The sequence below is a fragment of the Thunnus albacares genome, chromosome 12 (genome assembly GCF_914725855.1).
Source record: "Thunnus albacares chromosome 12, fThuAlb1.1, whole genome shotgun sequence".
Taxonomy (NCBI): Eukaryota; Metazoa; Chordata; class Actinopteri; order Scombriformes; family Scombridae; genus Thunnus; species Thunnus albacares.
In genome coordinates this window covers 7,421,410-7,440,488 of record NC_058117.1, presented here as the reverse complement: position 1 = coordinate 7,440,488, position 19,079 = coordinate 7,421,410, and the positions used below count along the sequence as shown (strand labels likewise).

The following is a 19,079-nucleotide window of genomic DNA, read 5'->3' as shown; positions in this document are numbered from 1 at the left end:
TGTTCCCTTAACTTTATTCTAAATTTGTTTGTAGTACTGTTCCTATGAAGTATGAATCAGTAAGGTTTGCAACTTGTAGTTGATGATAAAATTAAAGCCTAAATTTTAAAAACTTAAGCTCTAACACAATATTACAGAAACAGACAACCAAACAGCAAACCTTACCGCTCCTGCTTGGTGAAAGTCACAATAATACACACAAACTTGCTTTCACTGTAGATTGCTGTTATTCATATCACAGATACAGTCAGATCATAAAACAAGAATAGTAACTCATTGCTGTCATCTTTGCACCATAGTACACAATTGACCAGCTCTACATTGTACAATACACCCATCCTCCTAGCACTGCTTCAGTAACTAATACGCCACTTTCCCTCTCCCTCCCTCCCTCTCAACCCCCGCCCCTCCCATAGAGTGAAAACAATAACAGTACATCCACACACTGGATCCCCTTGTAGTTCACAGGCTCGTCTGGACACAGAGGATATGACCAAACAAGATCAGGGGATTGTGGGATCTGGATTCAGGCTCTGCTCAGTACACATGTCCAGTTTCATGTAGCGCAAGAGGACTGGTATTGAGGTTCTTAGATAAGAAAAGGGTATCTGTACAGCAGGAGTCCCCTTTTGGTCACGGCTGGGAATGTGATGGGAATTCATAGATTTGGAGGAAGAGGAGGAGAATGACGAGTCATGAAGTAAGAAAGCTCAGCTTTTTGCCATTTTGTCAGAGGTTAGAGAGGAGGACTAAGGAGAGAAAGATGGAACACGATTCTCAATGATGAAAAAGAAAACAGATGGGTGCAAACCTGCTCCTTTCATGGAAAAAAATCCTATATAAAATAAATGAATAAAAGTAGCAACAAAACAACACATTCATCCATAATTTGATACATAATATGGTAAAAATAAATGATGAGGAATAACATAATTCATTTCTGAGAAGGGGACTAAGTCAGATGTGTTGGGGGGTTCAGTCAATCCTCTGAGCTAGATGAGGAGTCAGAGTCCTTCTGTGCTATGATGACATCGTCCAATAGGGCTTCTTGATCCGAGCTGTCATAGTCACCTTGGGAAAGGCTGTCGCCACCCTCCATTTTAACATCAAAGTCCGGACTGGTGAGGAAGTGATGGGAGTTCTCCAGGTCCTCCTCATCCATCATGTAGGCTCCATCTGAGACCAGAGTCTCCTCTTCAACTCCGTCCATGTTGGGGTCTTCAGGGGTGGGCTCTGGAGTGTGGTGATGATGGTGGTGATGGTGGTGGTGGTGATGGCGGCGCCGGCTTTTCTTAGGGATCTCCGAGTGCTCGGTCAGCAGTCGGTGGAAGAAAGTCTCAGGCAGGAAGCCCTGCAAGAAGGATCATTTTTTATTAGACAGAGAAAGTTGATGGGTAAAAAAAGAACTGTGTGTTTTTCATAGTTTTTCTATTTTCTGATGCTGTGGTGCAGTTTCATGGTCTTAAAGAGAAATTAAACAATATTTAAAGTGATAATTCAAATCAATCTTTATTTAATTTTTCTGATATCGATTCACAAAGTCCAAGATCGATCTTTTAATTTATGGCAGAGACATCGGCCTTTAGGCTTGGTGATGCCTTCAGTGGAGTAGCTCCCGCCACGTTCGACGAGATCTGGCAACGAGATCTCGTTGTGCTCTCGTAGCCACATCTTGCTGAGCACAAGGTTTCGTTGTGCTACATCTCATTGAACATGGTGGCAGCTGCTCTACTGAAGACACCGCCAGGCCGGTTGCACAAAAGCTTTTTTCTTGATAGTGACAGCTTCAAGAAAACAAATGCCTGACGCGCAGCCCAATGTCCATTTTCATGCAATATGTAAAGGCAGAGCATTTTCTACTAGACAGGATTAGAAAGAAGAGTGAAGAAACACTGCATGGCAAAGAAGTGTTTTGAGTACGTACAGAGTTACGAACAGTTTCAGACCAGTCGGGTGCTACAGCATTATCAGGATTCTCCTCCAGGTATTCCCTCAGGTCTTGCAGCATCGGACAGAAAGCAGCTCCGACCTGCAGCGGAGAAACAGTTTGAACAACCACACAGCCAACAGGTCCAATCGAAATGTGTATTATACCAATTACAAGGCTCACCTTCTTTCCTGTCCTCATGTTAATGATTTTGACCTTCTCACTGCCTGTCAAGGCTTTATCTGCCCTCCTCCTCCTCTTCCTCTTGCTCCTGTTCACAAGAAGCTGTGAAAACAAAACAAATGATGTGATAAAGCAGAACCAGTTCAGTTGTTGATGTTTTGTTTCCTGATCAGCCTCAGACAAATGTCTGTTGTTTACAAGGCAGGGCAATATGAATTGACACTTGATGAAAAGTTGGTCCTATCCCATAACCGATAAATGTTATGAAAGTACCTCCAGCATGTCTCCCTCCACTTCATAGTCTGGGTTCTCCTTCAGCCAGGTGGGAGGGTCCCTGCGCCGAGGAGTTCGCTCCAATGAATCATTGAGTCCATCTGGGTCTGATAACTAAAAAAAAAAGAGGCAGACGGAAAAAAGTTAGAAAAATAAATCCACTGTGGTTTTGTTATTGCATTCAAGTGTGTCTGTGCTACCGAAAGACACATGTAAACCTAATACCTCTTGGTCCTTGCGTCGCTTGCGGCTGCTGCTCTCTCCTCCTGACCCATTTGGCATCAGGGCCTGCTTAGAGAAGGTCAGCTTCAGTCCCTCCTCCTGAGAGACAGAGGGGTCTCTAATTAAGCCATGAAGTACACACCGCAGCTGCATCTCATACTGCCTACTTGGGACTTTAAACACTAAATGAAATTATTTTAACAGTACTAAAAGTAGCACTAAAAACCTCTAAGATGTACTCACTTTCAGTTCCCCACAGTTTTTTTTTTAAAGGGTGACATTTAGTTTTGCTTCCAAGTATAACAATTATCTTTCACAGAATTGCTACAGAAAATCTGACCTACAAATCCAGTTTTAAAAAAAATTCAGTATATTCTCACCTTGAGGAGTTTGACAGTGAACTCTCCGTCTTCTCCCTCGGGCCCAGGGCCACCAGGTGTGCCGGTGGGTTTACGGATCACCCTTGTGTAGGCCATCTCGTCTCCCGTCAGCTCTGAGCTGGGGTTGAGCTGAGCCTCGGACACGTAGCGTCGACCTGAGGGCCACTGACCAGTCAGCACCAGCGTACACAAACTGTCCAAACGGTTGATCAACACACGGTCCTGAGACAAAAAAACAGAGTCCCATAAGTTAGTCATTCACCACCAGAAGATCAAGACATGGTTTCCTCCTTTAGGCAAAGCCACCTACACATGTCTAGACTTACATCCTGTAAAAAGAACATGAATTACCTTGGGCCAATCCACTCTGAGAGGATCCGGGGGTGGAATGCCGTCCTGAGATGGAGTCATAGAGAGTAAACTGTTATCTTCATCCACGTCACACACCTTCATACCTGCTGAAGAAAAGACAAAACAGGGAAAATAATTAAAACTTGTTTTCATACTTGCAGTGTTGAGTTTTTTTCTCTTTAACAGCCGGCTTACCTCCTTCCCCCTCTTCCTCACTCTCTCCGCTGTCATCACTGCTGCCTGATCGCTCAGAAGACGATGAGCCTGAATCAGAATCTGAATCTGAATCCGACCCTCCTTCTCCGCCGCCTTTTGTTCCCTCTGTTCGTTCTCCCCTGGCCCGGTTCCTCTTGAAGCTCCAGCCCGGCTCTCGCACCTTGCCGTCATGGTGACTCAAAGGCGTGCTCTGCAGGGTAACACCCATTTCACCTCCAAGCAAGTGAGCGACCTCTTCAGGTCCCTCCTCTTTCACACCGGGCACTTCCTCCTCAGTCTTTGGTTGGCTGAGGGGCATGATGGGCTGCGCCAGTGGTGGAGGTGGTGGGGGGGCCTGCTGGTTCTGGATGAACTCTTCACGGGCCTGACTGAAGGTGAACTGTGGGTCTGAGAAGATGGAGAGCTCGGTGCGGCTGACACCGTGCAGCGCGGCGCCCAACATCAGCTGACGATCGTGGTCCGGTACATTCCACCAAGTGGGCAGCTCAGAGCTGGGTGGGGCCAGCAACAGGCGTTCCTCCAGGGAGGGGTGGGGCAAGACTCGCTCACGCAGGCGACGCAGGAGGCTAATACGGTAAAGTGTACGGGAGGCACGCTCTTCAGTGATGGGGGCCACAGTCTGGGGAGTCTCTGCTGTATCTGGGCAGGATCAGAGTAAGAGCAGTTACGATTATGTGTCTGTAAGGTCAACATGCTCCATTTTTATCAAACTGCCCAAAAACAGGAAAACTGTCATTGAACATATTAAGAGTATAAAAAACCTGGATTTATCAAAAAAAGACCTATACACAAATATAGGAGTCACTGGTTAAAATCAATTTGAGTAAAAAGAACAAACTGTAGCCACCTACCAACTGTCTACCATTGTTACTGTCGGTTAAACAGTATAATTCGACCCTATACTGACAACACGTGCAGCAGTAGTTACCTTCGCTACGGCCCGGACGCAGATGGCAAACCCTCCGGCACATGGCAACAAAAGAGCGGAAGTATCGACTGAGGCTCTCGTCAGTTTTTTTATCCAGACGAGCAAAAGTACGGAAGCGGTTCCAGTCAAAATCAGCTTCTCCGCTCTCAGGAAGACCTGGCTCCTTTTTCATCCTTTCTACACCAAAAGTTGATACCACGCGGTAGAAGTCGCATTCCTCCCTACGTGTCCACCTGTGAAAAACACAGAGAGCAACACTCTTTGACACTGGAGCCGGAATGGAGAGCATCACCTGGTCACACACTTTTTGGCATGAAATTTGCATACGGTGAACTTAGAATAGGTGGCAGAGTGTGAACACACAGCCTTTATAGAAACAGTGTAACGCCAGGATACCTTTGCTGCCGCTCCTGCCGTGCAATCTCCTTAAGCTTGCTGGCTTGTTCGCACCGCCTGCGCCTGCGGTCACCCTTTGCCTCAGCTTCAATCTTCAGCTGCTCCTGCCTGTAGCTGCGCTGGTAAGCTGTGATCAGCCGCCGTAACCGCGCTGTAAGCGATGAGCTGGAGGGCCATTCGCACGCACCGCTCTGGCTGGATATGCTTTCTGTGATCACCGGCCCCGTCTTGTCTTCAACAGAAATCTCATCGTCCACGTTCATAGAGTCAGGCTGGAGGACGACAACAACAGAATTAACAAGATCGAATGGAAACTGATTATTACATTGCTCTCTAGGCCATATTTATAGACAGGTAAATGGCAACATGTACAACTGATCTGATAAATAATTTCCAAAATATTAAACATGTCTATGCAAATAGTCTAGTGCTGACAAAACCCTGCTGACTGAATGTGGCTCAGATTCGTACCTCCTCGTAAAGATCTTTGGCGTGTCTTGATGCAGGCTTGAACTCAGGGTCCTCTGAGTATTTATCATAGTCAGCTCTGTATGACACAAACAATAAATCATCATCAAGCAGGAAAAGGGTGAGACATGTCCGGTATATGTCATGCATGTGTCATGAATTTAAATTTAAGACTTTGTCTTGTATGTCATTATAAGTTGAATTAAAATGGTCAAAGTCTGGAACTGGCATAAATGTGAAAATGTCTGCAATTTGAACAATTTACGACTTTTGTTGTTATAAGGTTAAGTAGTAAATAAGGACAAAGGAAATAAACAATAAGGCACTGTTAGCATCACTCACTCGTCTCCAAGCTCGGCATCACCAGTGTGCTGCTCGGCATCGATGGCCTTGTCATCAGGCCGACCAACTCTCTCCAGGAAGCAGAGACAGGGATCAGCACGCATGGTGGTGTACATCTCATAACCTAGTAACAAGAGACACAATCAGAGCAGTTACATACAAAGACATGCTCTACAGATTGTGCAAAAACATTTTCCAGATCTGAGGCAAGGCCATGCAAGCGGCTTGACAAATAGTGTACGTATCACATACGACAGTGGTGGTGAGCATGGCCACCACCGACAAGAACAAGAAGAATTAAAAGCCCTCACCCTGCTCCTCTAACGTTACCTACCATGTTTAAATACACCTGCCAGCAGTGAGCGGTCTGCCTCAGTATCCCACCATGCTGCCGGTACCTCCTGCTGCTCCATCTCAGGCATCCAGACATCAACATCCCTGAAAACAAAAAAAAACATGGTTTAATGTGTGTTAGTGCATATTACAGAGATTTTCAGAAAGTGAGCCTTGTCTTGATGTAATGTATCATATACCTGATGTCAGCCCCTTTCAGGACAGAGTCAGCATGTTCGCCGATCACCTCCTGTTTCAGGTAGTAGAGCATACGCACCCTCAGCAACACCCTGAAGGAGGAGAGGAGGAGTTTTAACGTAGAAACATGGATGAGATTACACATGGACATACATAGCAAAAACACAAGATGAGAGGGCTTCACTGACTTGTTGCATTGGTGCTTGAGGTGTTTGCGGTAGCTGTCATCAAGCAGCAGGGTGTCGGGGTTGTACTTGCGGATCCACTCCACCTTCTGTACATCAAATGTACTCTGGGCTTTTACCCTCTTACCCTTCCTGCCTCTTGGAACAGGGATGGACAGGCCTGGGCAGAGAAAATAAAATGTCAACAAACAACATAAACCATGGAAAATATCACTTGCACAAGTTAAAATGTCTGTAGTTTGAGAAGGCTGACTTTCATTAATTCACACATGTAGCAAGCGAATCCATGCACAGCTCCATACCAGAGTGGTTAAGTAGTGTTTGGGGTTCACGCCCATTCTCTGGCGGCGTGATGAGCTCCCAGATGAAACTCTTGATGTTCTCATCTCCACGGTAATGGAGCAGACAAAATACCAAGATGACACGACAGATCGTCTCCACGTCACGCTCGCTTAGACGCCGCTTACACCTGGCGTGGGAGAGGATGTCCCTCCAGCGACCCCAACTGCAGAAGAAAAAGGGTGAAAAATGTAGAGTCAGACTTTAACCCATTAAATCAATTTTACTGTTTAGGTGGAAGATGCATGTGATTTGGAGAAGAGGAAGCTAAAACAAATATTAAGTCTTGAGAAAACGACGAAGAAAACTGGTGTGACTCACTATTAACAAAGTCTACATACCCATAGACAAGCAGGTGTTTTTCCACCCGGAAACAGTCGGTGCGGCCGTAACCACCTCCGCTGTGACGGTCGGAGCGCCGGGAAGAACGCGACTGTCTGGAATTGGCAGGTGGATACTCGTCGTCACTGTCCAGATCAGACAGTTCTCCTCCTTCACCTCGTAAACTGGAATACTGACGGGTCTGCTTACGTACTCTGGGAGTGTCGATCACCAGAGTGTTCTATGAGGGAAGGAGTAACTCTTTTATTAGTAGTGAATTCAATATTACTCCAAGCAATATATAACATTTAATATAGGAACTTACATGAATGCAACTAGAGCAAACACCAGTAAAATCTATATTATGCATAATAAGCCTAAGTTGATCTTCACAAATAAACATCATAGATTTACCTTTCGGTTGATGGAGTCCATGTCTATGTCAGCCTTCTTGGCCCACTTCTGCCAGAATTCAGGGTCATCGAGGGCAATGTCATTACGGTTCTCAGAGGCCACAAAGCTGGCCTTGGAGAACGTGGAGCCCTTGCCCTCGCTCTCGATGGTGATGGTGGTGGCTCTTCGCTGAAGGATCTGGTCAATGTCCTCCTCGCAGAAGCGACTGCCCTCATCATTCTCATCCATGATGGCTGCGTAGGCCCCCTTCCTCAGCAAGTCCTCGATCTCCTTCTTGGAGAACTGTTGGATCTGTTGAAGGTGAGCAGGAAGTCATTTACACAAGAGGTACAAAGTGGATTAAGAAAACAATTTTTTGAGAATAGATGATTGACCAGGCTAAAACATGACCTTGCAGTTCATGAGTTAACGATTAGTAGGTTTTTATTACCCCGTTGACGTTGCTGTCTTTGTTGCCACTCATGCTCTGCAGGACAGCGCGGTCCAGACCAAGCTTGAGACTTGCTTTATCCAGCATCTCCCTCTCATACGAGTTCCTGGTGATCAGACGGTAGACCTTGACCGCCTTAGACTGGCCAATACGATGACACCGTGCTTGAGCCTGAAAGAGGAGAAGAAGGGTCAAAAGAGCATCATATGCAGCTGCTAACATTAAAAAAAATTGTTGAGCTGTTAATTGTAAAAACATACATGTGAATGAGTCTGTAAAAAACACTGTGTTTATGTAAAGATGCATGTTGTTCTTGTGGCCTAATTTAGCACAGTTGAATCTTGTACCTGCAGGTCATTCTGAGGGTTCCAGTCAGAGTCAAATATAACACAGGTGTCGGCAGCAGTGAGGTTAATACCCAGGCCGCCAGCACGGGTACACAGCAGGAAGACAAAGCGGTCTGAGTCAGGCTTGCTAAAGCGATCGATGGCAGCCTGTCGTAAGTTCCCACGCACCCTGCCATCAATTCGCTCATAAAGGTATCTGTAAAAATGAGTTGAAACACCTCACATTAACTTCTCCACATAATATGCTCAAGACAATTATGCCAATACTTGTAAAGTTGTTTTTTTTAAATCATCAATTGCACTTGGCTTTAACAGATAATTATATATATTGATTGTTAATTACAGTTTTAAATTCAAATACAGCTGGACCCTCATACCTTTTGTTGATGAGGTAGTCCTCCAGAATGTCTAAGCAGCGCACCATCTGGGAGAAGATGAGCACTTTGTGGCCACCAGCCTTGAGGCGTGGCAGCAGTTTGTCCAGTAGCACCAGCTTGCCGGCCGACCGAATCAGGGCCTGCAAATGGAAGTCCGCGGCCAGGGGGTCATACACCTCCCGCAACTCCGCTACGATCTTCTCCTCCGCGCCTGGACAAGACAGAGGAACAGATATAATTTCATTATGCTATCCAAGCTTTTACCGATACAGGAAGGAATGGCACTAAACACTTGAAGAGCCTTACACAGGATTGTGATACACATTTGCTACTGAAACCCATCATCATCATCAGCTTGTATAAAATATTACAGTGACATTGAGAGTTCACTTTGATGTTTCTGAAGTGCGGCACAGCTACAACATGTCATCAGAAAGTGTATTGTTTGAGCTCTTAGTCTCTCAAAAGTAGCTACACCTAACAGCAGTCAAGCTGAATGTTAACTGACAAAAACAAAAAGTACCAGAACAAATCTGCATGACATCTAATTTATCTCTGAATAATGCATTACTGTAAAAAGTCTGGATTAGGCTTTTCACATGTGATCACCAGAGGAATCACTGTGCTACAACTTTAGCCATTGTTTTCCTACAGACTGAGCAACATCCGTTCCGCTCACTCAGATTTTACATGGTCACTGGCTTTTCAAAGTACATCCAATCATGTTAGCTGACCGAGAGGCTTTAATCATGAAGGTTGTCTCTCCAACATTTCCAAAGAAAGATATACTAGTTCATTCAAAAGTAAGTGTGTATTGCTTTTTGTCAGCATTAATTTGTTACACAGCAGATAAAGGATGCAGTGACTTATAAAGTTGATCTCTCAGCACTGTCCAAACCTGCAGTGAGTGCAGCTCAGACTGCTTATTATGTGTAGGCAGCTTTAAAGGAACACTCAACCTCTGATTTAATGTCAGCTCATTCTGAGAAATGGCTCTAAATACATCATTACGAAAAACTGTTGTCAACCATTCCTGGAATTGCTCTGTTCCAAAGATTATATGGACAGTACAGCACAATTCAGTTACTTTTGGAAATACATGCACAGCTGTACATATTTAAGCCTAAATATAACAACAAAAACACAGACACAAAGATGCTCAGTACAAGCAGCTAAACATCTTCTCCCCACTGTCATTAATGCTTTAGGAAGGAGGTCACAGCCAATGAATTGAAAGTTAACATTGCTCAAGAAGACCATGAGTAAATACTGAGATACAATACCATTGATGAGGTAGGGGTGGTTGCAGCACTTGCGCAGCTCCATCATAGTGTTGAGCAGGTTGGGGACATTGCTGTTACTGTTTGCCCCTAAACTGAGGAAACTGAAGTTCCTCTCCAGGATGGCCCGGTAATACTTCTTCTGGACATCCGTCAACTCAACCTGATAGGAAAAATAGTCAATAGACAATTCACCAGAAATCTTACCACACAGTATGTTAAAGGTATTTGTGTTTTGAGTATTTATTGTGAGATAAGGTGCCCTCTAAAGCCTTTTGATATGTGTGTATCATTTTCAGATTGTCTTGATGCATCGGTTCTGGTGACTATCAGTGTGTTCCCAATCCTCTTTTAGCAAGATGAGAAAGACAAACTGTCATCTCATTTATGTCCTGAAGAACTCCAGACATAGCACAGTTTTACAGAGAATTATGCACCATTTATACAAACCTCTATGATGGTCTCCTGTTTGGGTGCCAAATTCTTCTCGACATCCTCTTTGAGCCTTCGCAACATCATGGGTTTCAAGATGGCTTGCAGCTTCTGAACCTGATGGGCCGATACAAAGCACATGCTCAGTGACAGCTGAACATTACAAGTTAAATGTGCAGATATGAGAGGAGTCGTGTAGATTTAAAGACAAAGAGACAACAGATTGATAGGCATGTGTGAATCCGAGTTCATCAGTGCCAAGATAAGTGTATATTTTGTACCTGTTCCTCCGTTTTGAGGTCTCCAAAGTCTCTGAGGAATTCAGTCTCAGAGGGGAACTGAGTAGGCTCCAGGAAATGAAGCAAACTGAAGAGTTCCTCCACAGTGTTCTGGAGAGGAGTGCCCGTCAACAGCACCTTGTGTTCCTGGGAAAAAAAAAAAACACACAACACATGAAAAAATGAAGATGCAAAGAGAGGAGAGAGGAAGTAGTGGAGGAGGAGAGTTATAAAACAGGAAGAGAAAGATGCACAGAACAGAGAGGAGGATCTTAACTATTCAGCAAAATGTTTGCACATTTGATCATTGGTTTTATTCTGAAGTATACATTCTGCTGCAATCAACATACCAGGTCCAACATCTTCAAGCTGTCCAACAGCTTGCAGTTGCGATTCTTGAGGCGGTGAGCCTCATCTATGATCACACAACGCCAGGCGATCTCCCTCAGCTCCGGGCAGTCAGACAAAACCATCTCAAAGGTTGTGATGAGGGCGTCAAACTTGTACGCACCCGGGATCAAATGTTCCTGTAGACAGAATGCCAATTTCCATTACACATGTTCAACGTAACTAAAGTTAACAAACAACAATCAATCATTAACTCCACCTTCTCATCCTTGCAGTACATCTCATACTGCTGGATCATCTGTCGGCTGGCCAGGCTGCCGTGGTAGACGATGGCATTCATGCTGGTCCACGTGGAGAACTCCCTCTCCCAGTTGGTGATGGTGGAGAGGGGAGCGATGACCAGGAAGGGGCCTTGGACGCCGGCAGCGTACACCTCAGACAGCAGTGCGATGGACTGGATGGTCTTCCCCAGACCCATCTCATCTGCCAGGATACAGTTCTGCCTGAGATACAAGAAACAGGAAGTGTGAGTACTGAAGAGCGGGAGGAACAATTAAAAAGCATCATTTAATGTGGACTTTTCGATTTTACCAGAATATAGATGACACAATGCCTACTTCATGTTGTCCACCTCATATTGTGCTCTGCTACAATCCTAAAGTTGTTACTGCTACTACTTTAATCACAGCACCATGCCCAGTTTGACTGTGGCTCTTGCACTTTGCTACATGTGACCATGAAGTGTCATACGTACATTTATGGGTGTGATACATACCTGTTGTACCAGTTGAAGAGCAGCCAGTTGACTCCCTCTAGCTGATACTCTCTGAGAGTGTTGCCATTCTTGTACTCTCTGGTCTCCTCCAACTTCTTCCATGAACTGGCTTGAGGTCGCACCTGATGAAAAGGACACGGGGGGAATGAATAGGATGCATGATGACACAGGAAACAAATCTCTGCTTGTCAGGTTACACAGGCCACAAGGGTCCCCAGTTGTCCCGCATTAGATTCAAAATGCGCAGACAAACGGGTGATTAAAAACTACTTCTGGTTATCTTTCACTTGACCACTCACCGCTCTCTTCAGGCGAGGTTGTCGGTCTTGGATTTTGCTGAACTCTTCAACCTTGCCCTCGTCAACATCCTCCTTCAGCTCCCAGGTGGCGTCTTCATAAGGCAGAGAGCACCACTTCACCAGGTAGTAGATAACAGGCTAGATGGAGTGAGGGGGGGAAATATGAACTCAAATATTTAACTATTGCAAACCTGCTACTATGGGTCATATTTCTCTAAGATTATGCACAAGAATTCAGCTACATAGCCAAGAGAGAACAGCTGATCTCCTTTGTCCTGTTGTAAAAGGCCTGGTCTCTCACCTCGCCATTGTCCTTGTCCACACTATGGGATACATCCAGGATCCTGTCCACCTCCATGTAGTCTGGATTGAATGGCTCCTCATCCTGAAAAGAACCACAGGGTCAGTACAAATACCATATGTATAAAGTTATACAATAGCCAAAGCAGTATGAACCCTCACTGTGCTGTTCTACTCAAACATCCTCTTAAAAAACCTTAAGGTAGAACAACTTTAAGTGCATGTGGTGGTTAAATTGCAGAGCCATTTTCTGCAATCAAGCTTTTAAAAATTTGAAGTTTCAATCCGTGTTTCCCTCTCACCTCCTGGAACAGGTGCCTCATCTGCGCGTGCTTGGTCTTGAACCTCTTGATCTTTTGATGGATCCTCTTATCTTTCTCCAGCTGCTCCAAAGTGGCCCACTCACAGTGTAAATATGAACTGAGAACACAAGAGTGATGTTTTAGTTGAGTACTCATCTCTTCAAGCAATTAAAAAAAAGTGCCATGGCCAAAGTTATTGATTGAGATATTGAGACTTACTAGTTCTTGTATTTTACAAAGAATTCCTCAACATTGGTGTATTGGCCTTGGGACACCTTCAAGAGAAAAAACATTTTTTTGTTTTTTTTATGATTCTCAGAATTAAATCAAATAAATTAAGGAACAGCATTGGAACATAATGTAAATAGAATAAACATACTTCCTTCTTGGTTAATCTCATAGAAAGAACTTTGTCTACAATTGCGGCGTCTTCTTCACTTGGGTTTTCCTGTAAAAATAAAAACATCGTACATTTAAAATGATTGCAATATACACACCTTCAACCTGACGCAAATACACAACATCATGTATAAATGAATAAACAACCCATTCTAACCAACATCCATCTCATAATAGTCCTTCATTCAATCTCACCCCAGAAGAAAGAATTATGTTTCTCACCACAAAGAACTGCATGCTGGGCAGTCCGTCACCATCCAACTCCATTTCCTGTTTAAGCTGCGCTGCTGTTCCGCCACTGATGGACGCCACGGCTACCGCGGTTGTAGTAACATCTACGTCTTCCTGCTCATCCTCGTCATCCGTTATCTTAATATCCAAGTCCTCTGTGTACTTCTTCCTTTTCACCACACGATTGGAGCGCCTCTTCTGCTCAGAGGAGAAAGGTGTCAGTTAAAATTGTTTCTCTCTTACGTTCAAGCAACAGCAGACACCCATATATCCATACATGACAAATTACATAAAATGAGAAGGGTCTTTTTTTTATTAAAACATGATTTCTAACCATTAGCATGTCCCAGCAGATAAATGGGAGTCTGCAAACACTCTCACAGGGCTCCAAAATGACCTTGCCAACTACCTGCCAAACTGGCTTCTGCAGGGAGAACTAGTCTACAAAGCCTTCTCGTTTCCATTCTGTTAAACTAGAAATGTTTTGACATTACAAAGGTAAGAACACACTTGCTGCTAATGAATACAACCCGCATGTATTGCTATGCAGAAACATCAAAGCTTGTCATGTATTAACAAAGGATGAGCTTAAAAGACAATCAGCCTCCAAAACAAATGGCTGTATGCTCTGTTATTTGTTGTGTTAAATATTAATAAGATCAGGGGGAAATTTCCAAAAGTGTAATGATCTTAATTGTGTGACCATGTATGTTCTTGTACCATTGTCATGTCATCCTCCAGCGCAGCAGGTGAGGCGGGGCTCAACTCCCCATCAGAGTGGTCTGAGGATGCATTCCTCTTTCTTTTCTTGGCCCCCACTAGAGTAATAGTGCTGGCGGAAGGATGGAGGGAGAGAGGAAGGGCAAAGAGATAGATAAGCATCAACAGGATGATAAATATAGTTTTCTACAAGACTACCTTTCCCAGCATGCATCACTTACTTTGTCTTAGTTTTGCTTTTGCTCTTGTTCCCAGCCCCGGGTATTACTGTGCCTCCAGCTACTGTGGCTGTTCCTCCTGGTGTCTTCACTTTGCTCTTTTTGTCAGCCCCTCCTGTGGTTTTGGGTGTCACCCCTCCAGCTACAGGACTTTTCTTCTTGCTCCCTCCTCCGCTGGTCTTTTTCTTAGCAGCAGACACCACAGTCAAAGTGCCCCCCATCTCTGGAGAGGTCTGAGTGGATGGAAGCTCATCCTGGTTCAGGACTCTGGGCAGGTTCTTCTCGCCACGTGCTTTGGCTCGGGCTATAGCTTCAGCCACAATACGGTTTGCCTTCTCTTGTTTGCACAGGATCTCCACTCGTCGCACAGAGGCAGGCTCGCCAGGGGCCTTGGTGATACGGATGGCCTGGGATGGAGTGGTTGTAGTGGAAGGGCCTGCGGTCGACGTGTTGATGACCTTCACCACTGAGACTGTTCCGCCAGCCGAAGAAGCTGCACTTGTCTGAGAGAGGAGAATGTTTTTTTAAGTTTGTCAGATTGTATTTAAATAAAACTCTAGTCTCTCTCCAATGTATAGAAAATATCCATGCACATCTAGAGGTCTACCTGTGGCTGGAGAAGCATTTTGAGCGGCACTGCAACTCTCTGTCCTCCTTGGCCTTGGGAGATCTGCAGCACCTGGGGGCTGCCAGTATTGCCAGCTCCTGAAACCAGTTGGTACTGTACGAGTGAAAGAAGAGACGGGTCACAATCTGGTTTTTGAAAGATCTTAAAAAGCTAACTTCAGGTTAGATAACACAGTTAAGCATTTATGTGATCTGGGAATTTGGCAGGATTTTCAAGAAGACATTTTTGGAAAGCTGCTTGTTTGGCATCTTCTCCACAGTCAGATAGGAGTGATATGAATTTCATCACTGTGTGTCCAGTGCGGAGATTAGCCCAGGATGCAGCTTTGCAGTTTTTTTAACAGCACCTTTGACAGAGATAGGTTAACTTTTTTCCCCTCTGCATCAAGCCTTTCTGCCAAGCAAGGCTAAACACATCCTGGATCAATCTCTGTTCTGGATGCATAGAGATGAAGCTGATGTTAATCTTTTCATCAAGCTCTAGAAGCTCTAGGTAAAATAGCAAACAAGCATATTTTGAAACTGCTGCCATATTACTTTAAGATCAGCAATTTAGCAAAAAAAAAAAAAAAAAAAAAAAAATCCAAAGATACGAGGAATATTACTTTGAGGACATGTAACTTTTAAGCCGATAAGCCAATAATTCATTCAACTGCTGAATCTGATCTAAGGAACACCATTTCTACTGCTGCCTTTATCTCCATCTTTGTTGAGAGCCCCCCCCCCTCCCTCCAAACACTGCATCAGATATTCAAAGAATCTAGCTTTAACATCAATTGCTCATGGATACTAGTTAGCAGAGCCAATGTGGGAATTTTCATCATCAAATCATTTGGACTGATCTGTTCTGGCCATACATTAGTAGTGTGATTGGACATCTGAAACAAGTAGAACCAACTGCTCCAGTCCAACACAAATGTTAGCAACTAAAATATTAGTCACATAAAGACACATTTGTTGTGGTAGCTGGGGAATTTTGATGAACAGCATCATGTCACAGGGGGTCAGATTGCAGAAGGCAGTTTGGTGATATTACTGGGCACTGGTTTAATCTGAGATGCAGCCCAAAATGCTTTGTGTTGCATCTTTGCAGTAAAGTCTTGGGAGAGCAGTTGCCTCCTTTTACTGCATCATTACCAACTAACAGGCAGTTCAATGTTTGACAAGCATAGATTAGTATGTAAAAAGGGAATATCAGAGCTCAGAGAAATTTCTCACAAACAAGAGAATAATAAAGCAAGACAGAGTGTGCCTCAGAAATGACCTGGAACAGGTTCATCCAAACAGTAACATATTACTTTCTCACCTTTACTCCTCCTTGTTGGTTGGGCTGCTGCTGAACCTGCAGCTGAATTGTGAGGACTTTGGGCTGCCCTCCAGCCTGGCCTGCAGCCCGGGCCTGGGTCAGGGCTGCTAGCTGGCTTCCCTGGAGCACCAGTTTGCCCCCGGGGAGCTGACCCAGTACTAGTCTAGCTGGGGCTTGGGCCTGTTGCCCCCCTTGGGCTGTCTGAACCTGTGTGACCTGCGGCTGGGCTGTAACAGCTTGACCCGCTGACACAGCAGTGGCAGCCTGGGAGGGCTGCTGGAGAACCAGAGTGATCCGTTTTGCTTCGCCACCCTAGAATCATATACAGAGAATTAGACTCATTGTGACAGTTAGGAAAAGTCTGACCTTATTTTACACCTTGTGAAACTCAGCTACAACCCTGATATAAAACCATAACACCACACCAAACATCACCCGTTGTGCTGCAGCTGTCATGGTGACACCTTGTGGTCTGCCTGCGGTGGCAGAGGAGGTGGCGCTTACCTGTGTTTGTGCCTGCATGGCTGGCTGGAGCTGCACCTGGCCTTGAGCTTGAACCTGGATCGGAGTAGCCTGGCCCTGGGGCTGGACTTGGACTTGAGTCTGGCCTTGAGTCATCTGTGCTTGGGCTGGGATCTGCACCTGAACTTGCTGGCCTTGCGTCTGCTGCACCTGCTGGGGCACGGAGGTGAGCAGCACCTGTTTCACTGGCCCGTTGGGAGACTGTAGCAGCCTCTGCACCCCTGCAGCACCCACCTTGACTGGAGTTTGTCCTGGGCTCGCCTGGTTCAAAACTGTTCCCCCCTGTAATATGGACATGCCAGGTTTGAGAGGAGTGCCAGACAACACACGGATGACCTTTCCGCTGGTCTGGCCTGCGGCTCCAGATACAGTCTGCAGCACCTGGGCTTGACCCTGGGGACCTTTGAGAATGACAATTTTACCACCAGCTTGCTGTGTGATGGCAGCTAACTGCTGAGGAGTGAGCTGGTGAGTTATCTGTGTGAGCTGCTGTGTGGGGGCGGTGGTGGTGGCCGGGGACGTGGAAACAGTCAGAGGTGAGCTCAGCAGGACAGTGCTACTGGTGACCACGCTTGCGTTGCTGACGATGGGTATGGTGGCCTGGGCTTGGATTTGAGGTACAGTATCAACAGGGGCAGGGACTACAGTGGGAGCTGCAGCTATGGAAACAGTCTGAGCAGGCGCTACTGGCACCGGCTGCTGCGCAGGGACTTGAACGGGGGCAGGGTCAGGGATGGCGGGGGCTGCTACAGGAACACCAAGGCCTTCGCTGACCGTCAGCTCAGGTGTGGGCTCCGGCTCAGCTGGTGTGTCCACCTGGCCCAACGCCAGCTTAAGTGCCTCCTCCACAGGGTCTGAGGAGCCCTGAGAAAAGGAGTCATCCGGGAGGGCATCCAGGTTAAACAGGGGTGTGTCCTCAAAGAGGTCCATGATGGGATCTGCCATCTTGCCCCCTCCACACAGGGAGACGGGCACAACGTTAGACACACTCCGAGATGGAAGCTAAATAGTAGTCGTCCAGATCTTCTCAATATTTAAGCAAACTGCTGGAAATAAAGGAGAAACACAGATGTCAATGATGCACAATTTCATGACTTTGACATTATTTGAACAAAAGCTGTACTGCTTACTAGTTCCAGCCAGTTTCACACCTGAAGGTTTGGTGTGTCTCATTCAATGGCCAGTTCAAGGGTCTTTAAGAGTACAAAGATAAAAAGAATAGAACAGAAAGCTTTACAAAAGTGGCCCTATAAGGCAACCCTGTATACCTCTCATTATTCATTTAAATTTAGTTCTGAATGCATGGAAAAGAACACACTTAAGTTTCCTAAATCACAACTTTCATATAAACACACTTACATTCAGCTTTTTAAGAGCTATGAGCTCTTACCAAGTTCACTTTCTCTATGAGTCAATTCACATCACACCAATAATTTATGTAACAGCAACGAAGCGAAGAAAAGTTTAACGGACACTAAAAGACTCACTTCATTGTCACATATTTTGTTTTGGCTGAATATAACAACTAACTCGTGGCCACCTTGTACAGACAAACTATCAATGTGCTGTTACAGGTTTAATTCTGGTAAAAACAAATGACTAAAAAAAACAAAAGCAGGCAGTTTTATCAGTTATATATAAAACCAGAAAAGCTGAAAAGAGTTGGTAGTGAAGTCAGATGAGAAGGGTGCTGATGCTGGAGAGGTAGGATGCTTTCCTCTCTGGTCGTATTGCAGTCTTTCTCACAAAAACCCGTCGGCTAGCATTAGCTTGTACCGCGACCAAGATGTGCCTCTTACAAAAGCGTGAGTGGCTCCGAACACATCAGGCTCATAAACACGGTGTATTGTGTGTTTTAGAGCCGCTAGCTCGCTTCTCTGTCATTTACTACCAACCATTCATCCTACCGGACTCCTTCAATCTCATCAACAAACCGGACCAAACCAAAGCAACGTGCCACAATAACCACGTCCCCGTCAACGTTCAGACACGACTTAGGCCGCAATGCTGTTTCGGTTGGTCCGCGTCTGTTTTTCGGCAAAAACACCTGTAAATAACCATCATGTCCACTGCCTTAAGTCTCTCAGTAATAATTTCGGGGTGCTAAATTTACCTTTGCATCGACACACATGGCTTTCTCCGTCTCACAACACTGTACGATTACAGGAAACGGCCAGGGAAGAGCAGGAACTAACATTCTTGCCAGAGAAAGCGTAGAAAGCGTGCCCCCTCCTTACGAATGCTATCAAACCTTTTTGATTGGTCGGTTATCTCCACAGCCGGCAGCATACGGCAATCTCATTGGCTGAACCAGCTATCAGTCACGTTATACGGACGCTACTGTGGGCGGGATGAGTACCGTAGTTGGGTTGAGAAAACAATAAATGCGGCCTAGCTGAGCTCATTTGACTT

General features: G+C 45.3%; 1 protein-coding gene across 7 annotated transcripts; it reads right to left on the bottom strand.

Annotated features, from left to right (window-relative positions):
• Positions 1-208: 208 nt before the first annotated feature.
• On the bottom strand, positions 209-18,901 carry chd8 (chromodomain helicase DNA binding protein 8). 7 transcript variants are annotated; one of them, XM_044368656.1, is made up of 40 exons: positions 18,781-18,901; positions 17,798-17,860; positions 16,650-17,713; positions 16,146-16,457; positions 14,820-14,933; positions 14,216-14,715; positions 13,995-14,106; positions 13,266-13,472; positions 13,024-13,092; positions 12,864-12,919; positions 12,645-12,762; positions 12,344-12,427; positions 12,043-12,180; positions 11,744-11,865; positions 11,228-11,471; positions 10,971-11,147; positions 10,624-10,767; positions 10,361-10,459; positions 9,914-10,073; positions 8,631-8,841; positions 8,254-8,449; positions 7,907-8,077; positions 7,477-7,767; positions 7,083-7,303; positions 6,705-6,907; positions 6,406-6,562; positions 6,220-6,309; positions 6,021-6,124; positions 5,687-5,810; positions 5,348-5,423; positions 4,877-5,148; positions 4,481-4,713; positions 3,532-4,191; positions 3,337-3,443; positions 2,986-3,207; positions 2,609-2,704; positions 2,384-2,497; positions 2,111-2,212; positions 1,925-2,029; positions 209-1,351 (listed from the first exon to the last, which is right to left on the bottom strand). In XM_044368656.1, exons 3-40 carry the CDS (start codon positions 17,610-17,612, stop codon positions 980-982), a joined length of 7,746 nt encoding a protein of 2,581 aa, XP_044224591.1. In that variant the 5' UTR covers positions 17,613-17,713; positions 17,798-17,860; positions 18,781-18,901; the 3' UTR covers positions 209-979. The 7 variants fall into 7 exon arrangements, with proteins under 7 accessions (XP_044224591.1, XP_044224597.1, XP_044224593.1 ...); XM_044368662.1 differs by having other exon boundaries at positions 3,337-3,440; XM_044368658.1 differs by having other exon boundaries at positions 16,650-17,710.
• Between the last annotated feature and the right edge of the window lie 178 nt (positions 18,902-19,079).

Bases quoted from the DNA above. Each gene is read 5' to 3' on its own strand.
- chd8 (XM_044368656.1), bottom strand. From the start codon at position 17,612: ATGGCAGATCCCATCATGGACCTCTTTGAGGACACACCCCTGTTTAAC. The intron at 12,428-12,644 runs GTGAGAGGGAAA...GGTTCTTTTCAG, and splicing joins TGAGGCACCTGTTCCAGGAG to GATGAGGAGCCATTCAATCC. The intron at 4,192-4,480 runs GTAACTACTGCT...GATCCTGCCCAG, and splicing joins GCGTCCGGGCCGTAGCGAAG to ATACAGCAGAGACTCCCCAG.